Source organism: Sapajus apella, unplaced genomic scaffold, assembly GCF_009761245.1.
Source record: "Sapajus apella isolate SASKATOON/1434 unplaced genomic scaffold, GSC_monkey_1.0 scaffold187, whole genome shotgun sequence".
Lineage (NCBI taxonomy): Eukaryota > Metazoa > Chordata > Mammalia > Primates > Cebidae > Sapajus > Sapajus apella.
The window spans coordinates 138,695-157,406 of record NW_022437127.1 but is presented as its reverse complement, the minus strand read 5'-3'; the positions used below and the strand labels follow the sequence as shown (position 1 = coordinate 157,406).

At 43.4% G+C, this 18,712-nt stretch overlaps 1 protein-coding gene across 3 annotated transcripts in view; it reads left to right on the top strand.

Annotated features, from left to right (window-relative positions):
- The first annotated feature begins 11,816 nt into the window (after positions 1–11,816).
- FMO5 (flavin containing dimethylaniline monoxygenase 5) overlaps positions 11,817–18,712 on the top strand; it is a 35,168-nt gene continuing 28,272 nt past the window's right edge. The window contains exons 1-2 of one of the 3 annotated variants that reach the window (XM_032268875.1): positions 11,817–12,184; positions 12,393–12,568. In XM_032268875.1, coding sequence (XP_032124766.1) covers positions 12,434–12,568 — 135 coding nt within the window. In that variant the 5' untranslated portion in view covers positions 11,817–12,184; positions 12,393–12,433. Of the gene's footprint in view, positions 12,569–18,712 lie in introns of all 3 variants that reach the window. The other 2 variants (XM_032268877.1, XM_032268876.1) reach the window with 2 other exon arrangements.

Genomic DNA, 18,712 nt, shown 5'->3' with positions numbered 1-18,712 from the left:
GGGCGGGCGGCGGCGCGCGGGGCGGGCGGCGGCGCGCGGGGCGGGCGGGGGCGCGCTGGGACCCGCCTGCGAGCGAGGCGCCGCCAGAGGGCGCGTCCTGCGTCAATGTCTGCAGCGGAGATGGTGCAGTTAGCCTCCGGCCCTGGCAGTTCTTGCAGCGCGGTGCGTGGAAGGGCCACCCGGTTCTCACCAGGTGTGCTTCTGAAGCGCTAGGCATCCAATTGCCTGAACTGACCGTCACGGAGGTGGCATGTGCTCATCATGCATTTATTATTTACTCAACATCGACTGTCACTTGTCAGATACTCCGCTGGACCATGAGGCTTGCAGAAGTGGGTAAGACTTTGTCGGTGCGCTCCAGTGATTCACGACAGGTCAAACCGTGCTTGTTGGGCTTACATAGTGGTAAACTGGTTTAGACCGTGAAATCCCTTTCTTCTTTTTCTTTCTTTTTTTTTTTTTTGAAACGGAGTCTTGCTGTGTCGCCAGGCTGGAGCACAGTGGCGCAGTCTCGGCTCACTGCAACCTCCGCCTCCCGGGTTCTAGCGATTCTTCCGCCTCAGCCTCCCGAGTAGCTGGGACCACAGGCGCGTGCCAAACGCCCAGCTAATTTTTTGTATTTTTAGTAGACACGGGGTTTCACCATGTTGGCCAGGATGGTCTCGACTTCTTGACTTCGCGATCCACCCGCCTCGGCCTCCCAAAGTGCTGGGATTACAGGCGTGAGCCACCGCGCCCGGCCGAAATCCCTTTCTTATTCCCTGTGACCTGTAGGCCAAAATTGGGAACCTGTGAATAGTAGTAAATTAAAATCACCAAAGACGTCATTGCTGCAGTGGGTATCTCGAGTGCATTACGGGGAGCAGATTGATGCAGTGTGTTCAGTTAGGGGTCACCGTGACTCAGCATCAGGTTTGAGTGGATTTATGATGTAATGCACCATTAATATAAAGATGATAATAACAAAATAGGTGCATTTGTTTATGAAGTTCTAGGTGGTATCCTAAGAGCTTTAAGTATATTTTCTTATTTAACTCTCATAATAACCAATAATTAGGTATTATAATTGTCCCCACATTATAAATGAAGATACTGTGACTTGGAATGGTAATTGACAATACTGGAACAGGAACTATATTATTCTCGGGCTAATGTCATTAGAATAGTATTCTCATTTAGGTTAATAATCTTGGTGCTTCCTTCTTCGATAAACTCATGTTAAATTTGCATTCTCCCTTATTCTCATCTTCCCCTAAGGTAAAAGGGAAAAATTCGTTCTGAGCCACAAAAGGGATGACTTCAGATTGGTTTATTCATAAAAACTCAAGCAAAGCACTGTTTTATAAAGCTATTTTTGTGTCTTGAGTCATCTGTAAATACTGACAGAACCACGTTCTTTGTGCCAAGCACTCTTTATGGTACTGATACCTATCATAACCACATACTATGTGCCAAGCACTCTTTATGGTATCAGTGCCAAGCACTCTTTATGGTATCCATAAAGACCATGGTATTCATAAAGAGTGCTTGGCACAAAGTACGTGGTTATGATAGAGATCACTAATGTCATGTAGCTTATATTTTAAAAGAAGGAGACAAGCAATAAACAAAAATCAGGATTCGTGCTAACAGTAAAACAGAGTCACATAATGGGGCGGTTGTAATTTTGTACAGCAGCTTTCCTGCTTAGGTGTTAAAGCAAATCTGAAGACAGATTTACATCCTTTGGTGGCTTCTTCAGAGGGACCTCTGTCCTATGTGGCTGCTCATGAGTGGTTTTTGCATCTTAGTCTTCATGTTTGATTTATTTCCTCCCCTCTAGATTCTACCAGTAGACTTATCGACTAAAGCAGCCATATCAACCACTTGCCGCTTAAATACAAGCCTGTTTATTATTTTCACTTAAAGTACATTTGTTGTAGCAGAATACCAGATGATAGAGTCCTAGCTATAAGCTAAGTAGACTGTTGGTATACTATTTAGGTATACCTAAAATACAGCTAAGAGAGGTGGCTGAGAGACTCCAGGTCTGCCAGTGAGGTGACTCATAGAAGTTTCGCTCTGGTTACTGTGTGAAAAGATCTATAGATGAGCAGGATGGAAACGAGGAGGCCAGTTTGGAAACTATCGCAGTAGTCTGGGCAAGAGTTGATAGTTTTGGGGCCAGCATAGTGATAGTGGAGTGGCGAGTAGTGATCTGAAACTAGATATATTGAAAGGATAGAGCTGATAGGATTCACTGATTGAGCGTCTGGAAGAAATGGAAAAGCAAAAGATGGTTTCAGTGATGTGGGCCGAGCAACCGGTGGAATGAAGATGCCTTATGGAGAGAGGAAGATTGAGAATGAGAAGATTTGGGAAACATACAGCGTTCTTTTTTAAGAAAAAAAAAGAATTCATTTTTGGATGAGGTAGTATGAAATGGTTATTCAACATCCAAGTAGAAATTGTGAATAGATGGTTGGATAAACAAGTCTGGCATTCAGAGAAGAGGTCAGAACTGAACGTATAAATATGGAAGTCATAATTTTAGGGTGAGACTGAAACTTTGGGTCTGGATGGGACCCCCTAGGGGACGACTGCAGCTGTAAAAGACTAAAACTTGGACAGCTAATATTTAGATGTTGAGAAGAGGTGGAAGCAGCAGAAAGGACTAAGAAGAGTAGCCAGTGGCACAGAATGAGAGCTAAGAGCACGGTATTCCTGAGGACAAATGAAGAGCAATTTCAACAAGAGTGGTTGTCTGTGTCAAATGCAGCTGAGAGGTGGAGTAGAGAAATAACCACTAGAGTAGCTCGTATGATGGTCACTGATGATGTTGACAAGAACAATTTCTATGTATTGGTGGAGTCAAAAGCCTGATTGTAGTAGATTGAAAAATAGAATGGGAGGAAAGAAAGACAGGATGTCTCATACCTCTTTTAAGGGTTTTGCTGGCTTGGTGTGATGGCTCATGCTTGTACTCCCAGCACTTTGGGAGGCTGAGGCAGGTGGATCACTTGAGCCCAGGAGTTTGAGACCCAGCCCGAGTAACATGGCAAAATCCCATCTCTAAATTTTTGTAAAAATACAACAATTTAGCCAAGCATGGTGGCATGCATCTATAGTCCCAGCTACTTGGGAGACTGAGGTAGGAGAATCACCTGAGCCTGGGAAACCGAGGCTGCGGAGAGCTGTAATCACACTACTGCACTCCAGAGTAAGACCCTGTCTCCAAAGGAAAGAAAAAAATGTTTTTCAGGGGAAAAAAAGGAGCAGAAAACTGGAAGTAGTAACTGATAGGGGATAGTCAAGCATGTTGAATACTGATAGGAATGATCCAGTAAAGAGAAAAACTGATCTGGCCGGGCGCGGTGGCTCAAGCCTGTAATCCCAGCACTTTGGGAGGCCGAGGCAGGTAGATCACGAGGTCAAGGGATTGAGACCATCCTGGTCAACATGGTGAAGCCCCGTCTCTACTAAAAATGCAAAACGTTAGCTGAGCGTGGTGGCACGTGCCTGTAATCCCAACTACTCAGGAGGCTGAGGCAGGAGAATTGCCTGAACCCAGGAGGCAGAGGCAGAGGTTGCAGTGAGCCGAGATCGCACCATTGCACTCCAGCCTGGGTAACAAGAGCGAAACTCCGTCTCAAAAAAAAAGAGAAAAACTGATCAAATAAGAGTGATGTCCCTGAGTGAAGGAGGAGGGATCTAATACACGTAGAAGGACTGGCATAGACAGCTCATCCAAAACAGATGATGATGCAGAAGGCACCAGATATAGACAGATGTGGTGGTGCGAACACATGGAAGATCTCTCCCAGTTGTTGCTATTTTCCAGGTGAAATAAAAAAGCAACGTCATCAGATGAGCTTGAAGAGAAAGAAGGGGGTTTTAGAGGTTTAAGGAGGGAAAGGTACAGGATAATTGCGAGGGGAGTGGACAGTGAATTGACTAGAGAAACACGGTAACATTGGCAAGCAGCAATAAGGATCGCTTGAGATTTATCATCATTAGGCCAATTAGCATGATACTGTTGGGTAAGTGGGAAAGAGTTAGAGAATTACATTTTGCCACGGTTGAATTTTTGCCAGACAAGTACAATAAAGAGTGATTTTACTGGTCGTATCCCCAGTGTCTAGATAGGGGTAAACAAGACAGATAAGGTCCCTGCACTTACGGAGCTTAGATTCTACTGAAGAAGAAGTACAAAGAAAGGGAGGAATAGAAATAAGTTATCAAGTAGTGTAGTGCTAATAAGATAGTAAGACAGGGTAATGAGATTGTGAGGCTGGGGCGCAGTTCTGGATAGAATGGATTGAAAGGAGTATCACCAAAAAGATGACATTGGAGCTAAGATCTGAATGATGAGAAGCCAGCTTTGTGAAAATGGAGAAAGAATGTTTAAGGCAGAGAGACAAGTGCGAAGACATTCAGGCAGGATTAGAAAGAGAGTAAGAGATTTTAAAAATGAGTAGGGGTACACTTAAAGAGGACTTGGCCACTAATCGAAAATAGGGCTGAAAGAGAGAGAGAGAGAGGAGTTGGAGTTGACTCCCCCTAGTTTCCGCCTTGGATAACTGGATGGCTGTGGATGCCATCACTGAGATGGAAAACATTGGAGACAAAAGCTGGCTTGAAAAAGGAAAGAGGAATTAACCTTTAGGGTGTGTTGGATTTGTATGAACAGTGCTGGACACACAGTACACACTCAATAAATATTGTTGAATGTTTGAATGAGGTGCCTGTGGAGCAATTCTAAAATCTAGGGCATATGATTGTTATAACTTTGAAGTATAGAGAGTGCATTTCACAGCTGGACAAACCAAGGCACAGAAAGTTTAGGAAACTGGTCCAATGTTTTCTGGCAAGTCAACATTAACTGCCAGAATAAAGTTTAGCCTCAACTCTTTTCTCACTCATTGTTCAGGTTTTACAATAATGATGCTCTTGTTAATTCTTTGTTTTATTCCTCCACAGAACGGATACGTCCTCTGGCAACAGCAATTTAAGATCAAAGGTAACCAACTCACGCTGTCAGTAAGCTTTAGTATGTGAAAACGTTACCAAAATAAGCATGACTAAGCACGAATTAGGAAACAAGTTGTGTTTGCTCTGTTTCATAACATCCGGCACCGGTTAGAAACACCTAGTGAGTCAGATACAGATCTTAGATAAAAGCTGTGACTGAAAGTGAACTTTTATTCAGACCTCTTGAATAAATGAACTTGGAACCTTGGGCCTAGGTTAGAGTTCAGTCAGTGCCCATGGGTGGAAAATTTTTGTGCTGAGATGAAAAAGACTTGGGTTTTCTTCCTTTCAATAAATGAAAAACTATAGTTTGACTTTTGATGCCATTATACCTCTTTGTCATGAAATAACAGGCAATAAATTTAGAACCCAGAAAGCCAGGGAAAATATACCGAAGTATAGAAGTATAGAAACAAAGTAAGTTGGCTTCATAGGACTCTTGCCTAGTCACCTCAGAGAATTGCCACTCCCCTTTACTATCAAAGGTAAGGTCATAAAACAGGAATATTATCAAGTAAAAAGAACATAGTTTAGAAATTATAGGTATCTGTACATCAAAATTTGCCCACACTCTTTTTGCGTGAAAGGACAGTGTTGGCCGGGCTCAGTAGCTCACGCCTGTAATCCCAGCACTTTGGGAGGCTGAGGCGGGCGGATCACGAGGTCAAGAGATCGAGACTATCCTGGCCAACATGGTGAAACTCCATCTCTACTAAAAATACAAAAAAATTACCTGGGCATGATGGCGCGTGCCTATAGTCCCAGCTACTCAGGAGGCTGAGGCAGGGGAATTGCTTGAGCCCGGGAGGCGGAGGTTACAGTGAGCCGAGGTTGTGCCACTGCACACCAGCCTGGCGCCTGGTGATGGAGTTAGACTCTGCCTCAAAAAAAAAAAAAAAAAAAAAAGAAGGCTTCCCGCCGCCCAAGATGAACGGAAGGAAGGCCAAGGGGAAGAAGGTGGCTCCCGCTCCTGCTGTCGTGAAGCAGCAGGAGGCCAAGAAAGTGGTGAATCCACTATTCGAGAAAAGGCCTAAAAATTTTGGCATTGGAGAAGACATCCAGCCCAAAAGAGACCTCACCCGCTTTGTGAAATGGCCCCGCTATATCAAGTTGCAGCGGCAGAGAGCCATCCTCTATAAGCGGCTGAAAGTGCCTCCTGCAATTAACCAGTTCACCCAGGTCCTGGACCGCCAAACAGCAACCCAGCTGCTTAAGCTGACCCACAAGTACAGACCAGAGACGAAGCAAGAGAAGAAGCAGAGGCTGTTGGCCCGGGCCGAGAAGAAAGCGGCTGGCAAAGGGGACGTCCCCAGTAAGAGGCAACCTGTCCTTCGAGCAGGAGTCAACACCGTCACCACGTTGGTGGAGAACAGGAAAGCACAGCTGGTGGCGATTGCTCATGATGTGGATCCCATTGAGCTCATTGTCTTCTTGCCTGCCCTATGTCATAAAATGAGAGTCCCTTATTGCATCATCAAGGTGAAGGCATCATCAAGGGGAGGACTGGGGAGGCAATGTCCTGGATCCAAAGTCTGGCTCCCATCGCCAAGCTAGAAAAGGCAAAGACTAAAGAACTTGCCACAAAACTGGGTTAAATGTACACTGTTTCTGTAAATAAAAATAATTAATGCAAAAAAAAAAAAAAAGGAAGGACAATGTTTTCTTTTTAACTGACTGCCTTTTGACTGTCATGCCATGCCATCACATTGGTCATAAGCAATTTCACTCTTTATGTTCTCCAGCCAGCAGTATAACATTTATGCAATCTATCTAGCTAGTCCCTGAAAGCTTTTGAGTTTGCTAACTATGGAAATTTAACTTTTGTGACATACCAATAGCAGTGATGGCCTGTCCAGGAGAGCTTCTCTCATTATGCTAGCTGCAGTGGGAGTGACACACCAGGGCTGCCAGCTCCATGGAGCCAGGGGGAACTAGGAACAGGTGGAAGCCCCACCCCCTTCTGAGTTGGCAGGGCAGAAGCTCCCTGTTCCCAGGCTCAGCTATGGCTGCCTAGCTGCAGGTGCAGACCTGGGCATCCCTGTGCTCTTTGGGGCTGAGAGCAGGCAGGAGTCTCACTCTCCTGGGCACGGCTGCATCCGTCCAAGTCATGTCCACCAACTGGGCCTCCCTGTGCTTTCAGGGGCTTGGAGCAGGCAGAAGCCCCACCCTCTTGGGTACAGCTAGTGCTGCCCAAGCCAGAGTTGTAGACCTGGGCATCTCTGCACTCTTGGGGGTCCTGGAAGTCCCACCTTGCTCCCACACGCTCAGAGTTGTCTGTTCCCACCGCCTGGCCTCTCCCTGCTCCCAGCACCTGCTGCATTCCTGGAGCAAGGTTGGGGCTGAGCCTGGGCACTGTTGCAGGCTGGCTGGGTGTGCATACACTTTGGACAGTGCTGACACATGACTTTGGCCCCCTCTGGACTTTGGGTGCCAGCACAGGAGGGAGGCTGAAGGGGTGCTAAGGGCAGCTCAGTCTTGGAGCTGGCTTTCAGTTGCCCCTTTGCACAAACAGTCTGGGTTCCATGAATGGCAGCAGGAGGCAGGCTCCTGGGTGGAAGGGGGCAGGTGCCCGGTAAAGACCCACCCTCAAGCTGGGGAAGGTCTGAAGCCTGGAGGCTGGGCTGCTGGTCCTAAAGATTAGAGCGAGAATTTGTGTTTTTTAATGGGTGTCCCTGTACCAATTGGCACGTACTTCCGCTCCTCTGAGGCCCATAAAAGCCCCAGACTCAGCCAGACTTGAGATGACAGGATGACCAGCTGTGGAGAAGAGCTACCAACCCCAGGGTCTCCTCTCTGCTGAGAGCTGAGAAGATGATGATGACCTTCCACCTGTGAAAAGGAGCTTCTCACTCCAGCGTCTCCTCTCTGCAGAGAGCTGAACAGACGTCAAGACAACCAGCTGCAGAGAGAAGCTACCTACTTCAGGGTCTCCTCTCTGCTGACAGCTGAACACTCAGTGGGACAACCTGCCTGTGGAGAGGAGCTACCCAATGTGGGTCTCCTCTGAGCTGTTCTGTCATTCAATAAACTTCTGCTTTACCTTGCTCACCTTCCACTTGTCCACTTGCATCATTCTTCCCAAACGCAGAACAAGAACTCAGGACCCACCAAATGTTGGAGCTAAGAGTTGTAACACAAACAGGGCTGAAACACGCGCCATGCTCACCACATTGCAGACAACAAGAAGGAGAAAAGAAAGAAGGAGAGAAAGAGAAGGAGAGGAACAAACTGAGGCACAGTTGTAACTTTGATTCAAGGGAGTTCCCCCCACCTCTATCCCCTCAAACTGCTCAAAAATGCCATGTACAATTAGTCTTCCTAATTAGAGGGTTTTAACAATCAGAGTGCTTCTGAAGGGCCCATGATGCATAGTAAATTATAAGGATAATAGTAGCTATCCTATAATGCTGTTGTGAAAGTTAAACTTTTTATTTCACAAGAAGCTAAATACAAATTTGAATGTCCAAGGTATTATGAAGGACTAAAAAACTTTACTTGGAAACGAGCCTGGAGATTACTCAAGTATCTGCATCTCATCAGTGGAGACTTAAGAAATTTGGGGTTACCCTCATTGTTGAGGTTCCATGGTAATCTCATTTGCTGGGGGTGTCTGCAGGCATAGGGTTTTCCCCGTATGTGTGGCCCACAGATATGGGTCATGAAGGGAAACAGAAATACCCACGTGCATGCGCACACACACACTACACACACACACACACACACACACACACACACACACACACACACACACACAGTGTGGGATATCTACTCCATGGTGGGCTCTAGCCAGCGTTGATAGATTGTATTAGTGTCCCTAACTATCTACTTTATCCCCATAAGATAGTTATACATTCATGCCCTTAGTCATGTGACTTTCAGTGCCTCCTAATAGGAAGAATCCCTGTGATTTGCTTTGGCCAATGGAATGTGAGTAGATGTGATTTACCTTAGTATATGAGTTGAAGCTTTAAAGGGGCTTGCCCAAATTGTTCCTACCATCTGCCATGGAAACTATACAAATGAAATAAGGGCTATGCTGGTTAAAATCTTTGCTAATTTTTTCATGTCAGTATAAATTCATCTCATTAAATATATGTGTGTGTGTGTGTGTGTAATACAGTCCTTCCCCGTCTTGATGAACATTCATGTAGTCATTTCAAATTTTTCACTATTACTCCATAAATATAGACAATTGTTATTTGTTAATTAAAAATAGTGAAAACATTTTTAAGTTAGAAAACAAAACAATTTTTTATGATTAATGCCGACTACTACTTGTTGAGCTCCAACTACATGCCAGGCCATGTGTGGGCACTTTACATGTATTATGACATCCATAGGTTCTGTGGATTAGGACATGCATATCTTTGGGGACCATGTTTTCAGCCCACCACAATGTCTGTGATTTATCTCCTCATCTTTTTTAGATATGCATTTTCCCTTCCTTCTCTCTGGGTAACCAAGTACCTAGCACATAGCAGGCACAGAACGGATGCTGTGCTAGAAACTTCTCCTGCGCTAGTCAGGATTGACTTATTAAGGGTCTACTACTGAACAAATAGCTCTCTGCATTTTAATTCAGTAAAAGTGTATTTCTTGTATCACAATCCCATGGTTGTCAGGCACCTTACCTTGGAAGCTCTTCTTCAGACAAGATCCAAGCCTATTCTAGCTTATAAAGATGCCATTTAAAAGTGGCCTCCAAAAGAGAATATTTGCTGAATGAATGCAGGCAAAATGCAAACGTAATGGAAAGAATTGGAAAACAGGAGAGGATCGGAGTAGAAGTGAGACTGTATTGTTTGAAAGCTCGTCCTGGGTTGGACCTTTGCAGAGACTCTGAACCCAATTCCACATGTATGTGCATCCATACACACACACTCCTTAAAAAGCCTCACATCTTATCTTGGAATTAGTCATTGTTATCTCTCACTTGTAATATTGCTGTCTTCTAAGAGCAGGAGTAACTGAGTTCAGTCTGTATATTAATTTGTGTGCGTCAAGTTCTTGCACAATGAAGAAATTGACTCACTTGCAAATTGTCAGCGAGCCAAGAGAGTGAAAATTTAGACAAGGCTGAAAACATTGGATAAGTAATTTTAAAACCACAGAAAACATATTTGCTAAATTTAAAAGTAATTAATTATAGGACACAACTGAAGCAGGGAGACATTAAAATAAAATTACATTGTTAACTAGATTTTAAAAGTAAATTATTGCATTATTTTGAATTTGTAAAACTGATTCAGTAGGAGGAGATTAATACTCAGTTTATAAAAGTATTCATGTTTTCCTTTAGGCATTTCTTCTAGCGCATTCAAAATTATCCAATTTACAGATAATTTATTTTTCAGTTAACTTCCAGCATATAAAATGGTTGTGTTGAGGCCGGGCGCGGTGGCTCAAGCCTGTAATCCCAGCACTTTGGGAGGCCGAGGCGGGTGGATCACGAGGTCAAGAGATCGAGACCATCCTGGTCAACATGGTGAAACCCCGTCTCTACTAAAACTACAAAAAATTAGCTGGGCATGGTGGCACGTGCCTGTAATCCCAGCTACTCAGGAGGCTGAGGCAGGAAAATTGCCTGAACCCAGGAGGCGGAGGTTGCGGTGAGCCGAGATTGCGCCATTGCACTCCAGCCTGGGTAACAAGAGCGAAACTCCGTCTAAAAAAAAAAAAATGGTTGTGTTGAAATACTCTCTTCAGAATTTTATTTTTAAAAGATACTATTTTAGTATACATTTACATTTATAGCCGAATGCTTTGTGAAACATATTAGTCTTTAAAACATTTCACAGGCTGGCCTTGGTGGCTCACCCTGTAATCCCAGCACTTTGGGAGGCCAAGGCAGGTGGATCACTTGAGCCCAGGAGTTCAAGACCAGCTTGGGCAACATAGTGAAACCTCATTTCTAAAAAAATACGAAAATTATCAGGTGTGGTGGCACACAGCTATAGTTCCTACTCAGGAGGCTGAGGTGAGAGGATCGCTTGAGCCCAGGAGGCAGAGGCTGCAGTGAGCCATGATTGCACCACTGCACTCCAGCCTGAGTGCCAGAGCGAGACCCTGTTTCAAACAAGAAAAAAGTTTGACAGTTCCAAAACATACTAATGTTAATTAGAGTCTGCTAAGTTGCTATAAATAAATACAATTTAAAAATTCAATGACTCAAACAAAATAGCAGTTGCCTCTCATGTAAAAGTCCAAGATTAGCAGGTGCAGATCAGAGGAGCAAAATTGACTCAGGGAGTGGTAGAAGGTGGGCAAGGATCCAAGGCATGAACCACTATCCATGCCTCTTACAACCCCTCACGTCCGTCAACTAGAACCCTGGGCTGGATGGGCCCTTGTTCTAACCCAGTGCCTGAAATCTTTTATCTGTTATATTGGTGGTTTTACTGGACTTAATATTTGAAAAGTTGGATTTTAGAAGTGGATAATTTGTATATTTGGTTACTCACATAACTGTGTGAAAGCACTATTAAAAATACTTTTATTTCATTGAAATTATCTGTTTATGTTTTGGTCTCCTCCACTAAACTGTTAAGCTCCTCTGAGTAGGAAACAATATATTCCTCACTATAGCCCCCACCCCCGCACTGAGTTCAGTGCATGGAGATTTAAAGGTAAATTTCTGCCGGAAGTGCAGATTCTTAGATCCAGATTGTGAGAAGTGGAGGAGAGAGGTATAGGCGAGCCGGGTGCGGAAGGGATGAACAGATCACCTGAAGGGGAGGTGTTCACTTAAGCATTTGGAACAGGAGTTGTTTTGGGGTTGTTGGCAGTTTGTCATTTTAAGACAAAATCCAGGAAGTTGAAAGTGGATGCAGAGGCGGGCACAGACTAGGCTAGGGGACACTTCGTTTTCAGAGAAAGTAGTTGGGAGTGCCGGCAACTGCAGCTGAAAGTAGAGAAGTTGTAGGATTAACCTGTTCGCCCAGAGCAGCTTCAGCTCACGTTTTATTCCCATCGAGGGAGTGAGAACCGGTGCCGCTGAGTGGGCGTGGGAGTGGGCGCGGAACGGAGGCGGAGCGCTAAGCCCCGCCCATTGACTCTTGCTCTTGTGTGTACCTTGTTAAGGTTTATGTTTATCTGACGACACTCAAGAGTCGAGTCGCCTCCGGACAGCAGCTGAAGGCTCTGCCTGGCTCCTCAGGAAAGGCGGCGAGGTCTGGTACCGCAGCAGAGCACTGTCACCTCTGGGCCTGCAGGCGCAGGGCTGCCCCACGCCAGCAGCGCGGTTCCCTAGGGAGCACAGGACCGTCGAATCTGTCCTCCCACAGCACCTCTTGTACAAAATTTATTCGAATGCCATGGCCAAGGTCTTCTTTGAAAAATGTTGACCGATATGTGCTTTTTGTCCTTTGTCATCCTTTCTTTAGGACAGGCGGCACTGACCCACACGTGAAGATCTCTGGAGACCATGACTAAGAAAAGAATTGCTGTGATTGGAGGAGGGGTGAGTGGGCTCTCTTCCATCAAGTGCTGCCTAGAAGAAGGCTTGGAACCTGTCTGCTTTGAGAGGACTGCTGACATCGGAGGGCTCTGGAGGTTCCAGGTATATCTCCTGGTCACTCAATACTTGAAACCCTCCCTGCAACTACGTGCATGCGACACTTTGTCTTGTGTCAGGGACTATGATGGACTTGACAGTGATTACATCTGCTAGGCTGCTGATCCTTTCTTAGCAGCCTTTGCTTCCGGCTTTATGAAGGTTCCTCTTGCCTTAGGCTGGCAGCAAAATGGGACACAGATATTATTTTTCCTTTTCTGTTGTCTGTGTAAATGGCCCAGAGACCATTTTCATGGAATGAGTTTTGCTGCTGTCCGGAAGAGTGAAACGATCTGAAGGGTAACAAAATCACAAACGTTAGAAAACCTGCAGGGGTTGGAAAATGCAGGGCTTGCTTATGGTCTGTATTAGTAGGTAAATGAGCTAGAATTATCTGCTTACAATCCCTTACAGGAATCCCCCTTTTCAATCTTCTCTAACCTTTTTTTTAAAAAAAATTCTTGTTCACTTTAGGTAATTCTCTGACCATCCTAGCACTTTAATAGAATATAAAATCGTTTGCTTTGAACTTTTCCGTCCCTTGAGAATTCCAAAGTCCCACCTTTGGAAGAGAGCAGAGTGCACCTGCAACTGGGTTATGTTTCATTTAGTCTTTTAAATTCCAATTGTTTTAATAGGTACATCCAGCTCTGCAACTTTTTAGAAACAGTATTAAAATACTGTCTACTTAAATAATAGTTAAACTGGGAGCGGTGGCTCCTATCTATAATCCCAGCACTTTGGGAGGTTAAAGCGGGTGGATCACTTGAGGTCAGAAGTTTGAGACCAGCCTGGCCAACACGGCAAAAGCCCGTCTCTACTAAAAATACAAAAATTAGAACTGAGTGTGGTGGCTCCCTGTGATTCCAGCTACTTGGGAGGCTGAGGCTTGAGAATCACTTGAACCCTGGGAGCCAAGATCATGCCACTGCACTCTAGCCTAAGCGACAGAGTTAGACGCTTTCTCTCTCAAAAAAAAAAAAGATAAACTTACTACATTCCAAAGGATATCAACCACCTTTATTGATCTCCAAAATGACGTGCATTGTGTTTGCTTTTATTTTTTCACTTTTTTGAAGGAGAATTTTTACTTCTATTTACAGAAAATTCAGCAGTGTATATTTAACCCAGGTTAGTAGCAACTTCTTTCACTTTTCCCTTTTCCACTTTGGTGATTCGAGCCACAGATTAGGACCCAGGAAATTGCCTCCCCAGTGGCAGCTGATCTCATCATATCTGTCAATATTATTGGTTCTGAAAACTGCCACCAACTTAGCCACCCACACCTCCTTTGTCTTCCTAGTGAACCTGTGTGAAGGCAGCGTGGTGCAGGTCTTCCTGTGGACTGGAAGTCACAATCTTACCTTCCCCTTGATAATGCAGTAAGGGACCCCCTTTTAGGACACCAGGCAGGCAGGAAGACCACCAGTTTGATGGGATCCACGTGGTGTGCAATCGCCACCAGCTGAGCCTTCTTGTTCTCCACCAAGGTGGTGATGGTATTAACCGCTGCAGGAAGGACGGGTGGTGTCTTGGTGGGGATATCCCTTTGGTCAGCAGCTTTTTATCAGTCCAGAACATCAGTCTCTGCTTCTTTTCTTGTTTTGTCTCTGGTCTGTGCTTGTGGGCCCCACGTAAGCAGTCAGGAGCTGTTTGGCAGTGTGAGACCTGGATGAATGGGTTAGTGGCAGGAAGTGCTTTCAGCAGCTTAGAGGATAGCTCCTTGCTATTGCAACCTGATACCAGAGGGAATTTGACAAAGAGGGTGAGGTCCCTCAGGGGCTGGATGTCCTGTCCAATGCCAAAATTCTTAGGCTTTTTCTCAAACAAAGCATTCGCCACTTTTTTGGCTTCCTGCTTCTTCACGACAGCAGAGTCGGGGGCCTCCTTCTTTCCCTTAGCCTTTTTTCCTATTGGCATCTAGGGTGGCTAGAGGAGAACAGGTTTGCTTTTAAACTAGCTTTCTGAACAGTGAATAATACTGAGGTGCCCTAGTTCTGTTCTGCATTTCATATTTCATAAAAACTAACACAGTCTTGGCCAGCTACATGAAAGCCGCTTTATAGCATTTCTTAGTTGAACAGAAATACAGTCCTTTTGCATCCTGACTCTGTTTTGGGGACTAACTTTATGTGACAGTGATCCTTATTCAGATCTGGAGTGGATCCCCTTTGCTGACCTGTATACCTCTACCATCATCAGTCTTGGATATGGGCTAAAATCTGTTTTTACTAAACAGGAGAAAATTCTGCTCTGAAAATCCAGCCACAACATGGTATGGAGGTAAAGAACACAGTCTTGGGCTCAAACCTTATTTCATTTCTGTCATCTACTAGCAGTGTGACCTTGGGCACATCATTAAGCCTAACTGTACCTCTGTTTCTTCACCTTTAAGAAGTGGGTAATAATAGTATCCACTTTATAGAGTTATTGCCAGGAGCAAGTGAATGGATAATTATGCCAATCACAACAGTGCCAGGTGCATAGTGCTACATGTCAGTTATTATTCAGTGACTTCCCTGCTCTCCATGCCAACAAACTTCTTAATTCCAAAATGACCCTGCCATTCATTAATTTACCGTAGTTTTCAAAAATACACTTCTGCACAAACATTTTTTTAAATTATTATTATATTTATGTTTTTTAAGATGGGGTTTCACCATGTTGGTCAGGCTGGTCTTGAACTCCCTCAGGTGATCCACCCGCCTTGGCCTCCAAAGGGCTTGGATTACAGGTGTGAGCCACCACGACCGGCCACAAACATGTTTAAATAAACTTTTTATTTTATTTTAGAACAGTTTTAGACTTACAAAATTTATTAGGAAGACAGTACAGAGAATTACGGTATACCTCACACCGAAATCTTCCCTTAATAACACGTTGGTTATTATTCAGTAGGTTAGGGTGGGACTCACACAGGTGTGTCTTTACTAAGCATCTTAGCCAGGTTTGGCAGTTACTGAACAGGCATGAAATCAGTTGAGGATGGGAGGAGCTTCAGAGAGTCGTCCTGTCTGATTCTCAGGTTTCTGTTTTATATCTCCAATGTGGTTTAACCTTCTTCTCTGCTAAAGACTTAATGTGGAGGTTTTTCTTCTGATTATCCACTTGACAAAATTTTAGCACTTTATAAGCTGCCTCCTTGCAAATAAATAAGCCGTGTTTATTGTAACACTCTGACTTCTGTTACAACAGACCACATCTGTGTCAACAAAATCTTTTAAGTCCTTTGAACCACCGGATTGGATGTGTGGTTCACCATTATATTTCTACAGCCACACATGTGTTTTACTATCTCCATTTTTTAAAGCCCCCCCAGATGATTCCAGTGTGCAGACAAGGTTAAGAACAACGGTTCAAAGACAGTTTCTATTTCATGGGATTTTGAGAATCTGACAAGAACAGAAGACCCAAACTGTCCTCATTCCTCCCATTTAAATTCTCCTTTCTTCTGTTGTTATTACTGCTTCCAATCCTATCAGCTCCAATTATCCTAACTTCCATCCCCTGCTTTCTCTCTCTCTCTCTCTTTTTTTTTTTTTTTTTTTTTTTTGAGACTGAGTCTCACTCTGTTACCTAGGCTGGAGTACAGTGGCATGAGTTTGGCTCACTGCAATCTCTGCCTCCTGGGTTCAAGCAATTCTTATGCCTCAGCCTTTCAAGTAGCTGGAATTAAGCATGCACCACCACACCTGGCTCATTTTTTGTATTTTTAGTAAAGCCAAGGTTTCACCATGTTAGTCAGGCTGTTCTTGAACTCCTGACCTCAAGTGATCTGCTCATCTCAACCTCCCAAACTGTGGGGATTACAGGCATGAGACAGTCAGGTCATCTGCAAATAAAAAGGCACCTGGCCTTTTTTTCTTACATAGACTTCCTGCTCAAATGTGTGGGCCTTGTGCCTCGGTAGGAAATATAATCAGTATTCAAAATTTATAGAGGGAAGATTTATTCATCAATGATAGAAAACTGTAAAATCCAGGAGCAGAAGCTTCTTTTTCTTCTACTCACTAACCCACTACTACCCTGTGTTCACTCTTTTGTAAAGCAGTAGATTGACACAGTGATAAACCTTAACTTAGATTCAAGCAGGTCGTTTGAAGGACTTGAAGGATTTTGTAGATGCAGGATAACACTTTGTTGTGGTTAGTGATTTGAAAAAGAGTTGAAATATACGAGTATCTCAGAGAGGTGAGATCTCTCATTCATTTCACTCAGTGATCCCAACAGACCTGCTGTGGAAAGCATGGCTCTACTCTTTGTAAACTTTGAAACATTGGAATACAGGTACAGACTTGTAATTATCAGTACCTAATAAAATATTTTATTAGAGAGGGACTTTACAAATACATTTTCAGTGAATAAATGAAATAAAATTCAGAAGTTAGGAATGTGCCTCCCCTGTTCTCCATGCAAACAAACATCTTAATTCCAAAATGACCCTGCCATTCATTAATTTACCTTAATAAAAAAATACACTTATTGTATAAACATGGTTAAATAAACTTTTAATTATAGAACAGCTTTAGACTTATAAAATTTATTAGGAAGACAGTACAGAGAATACCTCACGTCCAGTTCCCCCATTATTAACATCTTTAAATAATGAATGAACCAATATTGACACATTATTATTAACTGAAGTCCATACTTTATTCAGATTTACTCAGTTTTTCCTAATGGCCTTTTTCTGTTCCAGGATGCCACCCAGGATGCCATATTACATTCAATAGTCATATCTCCTTAGGCTCTTTGGCTATAAAATTTCTTAGACTTTCCTTGTTTTTGATGCCCTTGATAGTTTTGGGAATTACTTACTCATCAGGTATGTTGTAGACTATCCCTCAGTTAGGATTTATCTGACTTTTTTCTCATGGTTAAACTGGGGTTATAAATTTTGGGGAGGAATATTATAAAGGTAAAGTATCATTCTCCTCACATCCCATCAAGGGTACATGCTATCAACATTATATCCACTATTTTTTTTATTTTGAAACTTAAACCTCATTGTATTATTATAAGTAAGAAATTACCATTCAATGTATGCCAAAATATATCTTTGTTGACATGTAAGTTTGTTCCACTTTTCTTTTTTATTTTTCTTTTTCCAACTTTTATTTTACGTTCAGGGGGCACAAATGAAAGTTTTTTACAAGGATAAATTGTATGGGGTTGGGATAACTGCTAGCCATATGCCGAAGACTGACACTGGATCCCTTCCTTTTGCCATATATGAAAATCAACCGAACATGGATTAAAAAGTTAAATGTAGGCCAGGCGCGGTGGCTCATGCCTGTAATCCTAGCACTTTGGGAGGCCGAGGTGGGCGGATCACGAGGTCAAGACATCCAGACCATCCTGGCCAACATGGTGAAACCCCGACCCTACTAAAAAATACAAAAATGAGCTGGGCATAGTGGTGCGCACCTGTAGTCCCAGCTGCTTGGGAGGCTGAGGCAGGAGAATTGCTTGAACCCGGGAGGTGGAGGTTGCAGTGAGCCGAGATCACGCCACTGCACTCCAGCCTGGCGCCTGGAGACAGAGCAAGACTCTGTCTCAAAAAAAAAAAAAAAAGTTAAATGTAAAACCTAAAACTATAAAAACCCTAGAAAATATCACCATTGATGTTAACCTTGATGTCCTGGCTCGAAGTAGTGTTTGTCAGTTTTTGCCACAGTAAAGTTGCTCTTTTTTTCACCCTTGCCATACTGTACTCTTTGGAACGAAGTCACTATGCATAGCCCACAAATAAGGACAAAGTCTTCTATTTCAGACCTTCTGTCTTTCCATATGGTCTTTAGAATCCACGTGTTAGCTTGGATTCTAAAATAGCTTGCTGGGATGTTGATTGGGATTGCATTGTATCTACAGGTCAAGTTGGAAAGAACCGACATCCTAACAATATTTAGTCTTCCAGTCTATGAATCAGACTCTCTCTCCATTTATTTAAATCTTAGATTTTCTTCATTTGTGTTTTGTAATTCATGTTTATAAGTTCTAGACATATTTTGTTATATTTATACCTATGCATGTAATTTCGGGGGTATTACAGATGGATTTTTAAAAATTTTGAATTCCAGTTGTTCGTTCTGATATATTTATAAAAAACAATTTTTTTTTTTTTTTTTTTTTTTTGTTTGTGTTTTTCTT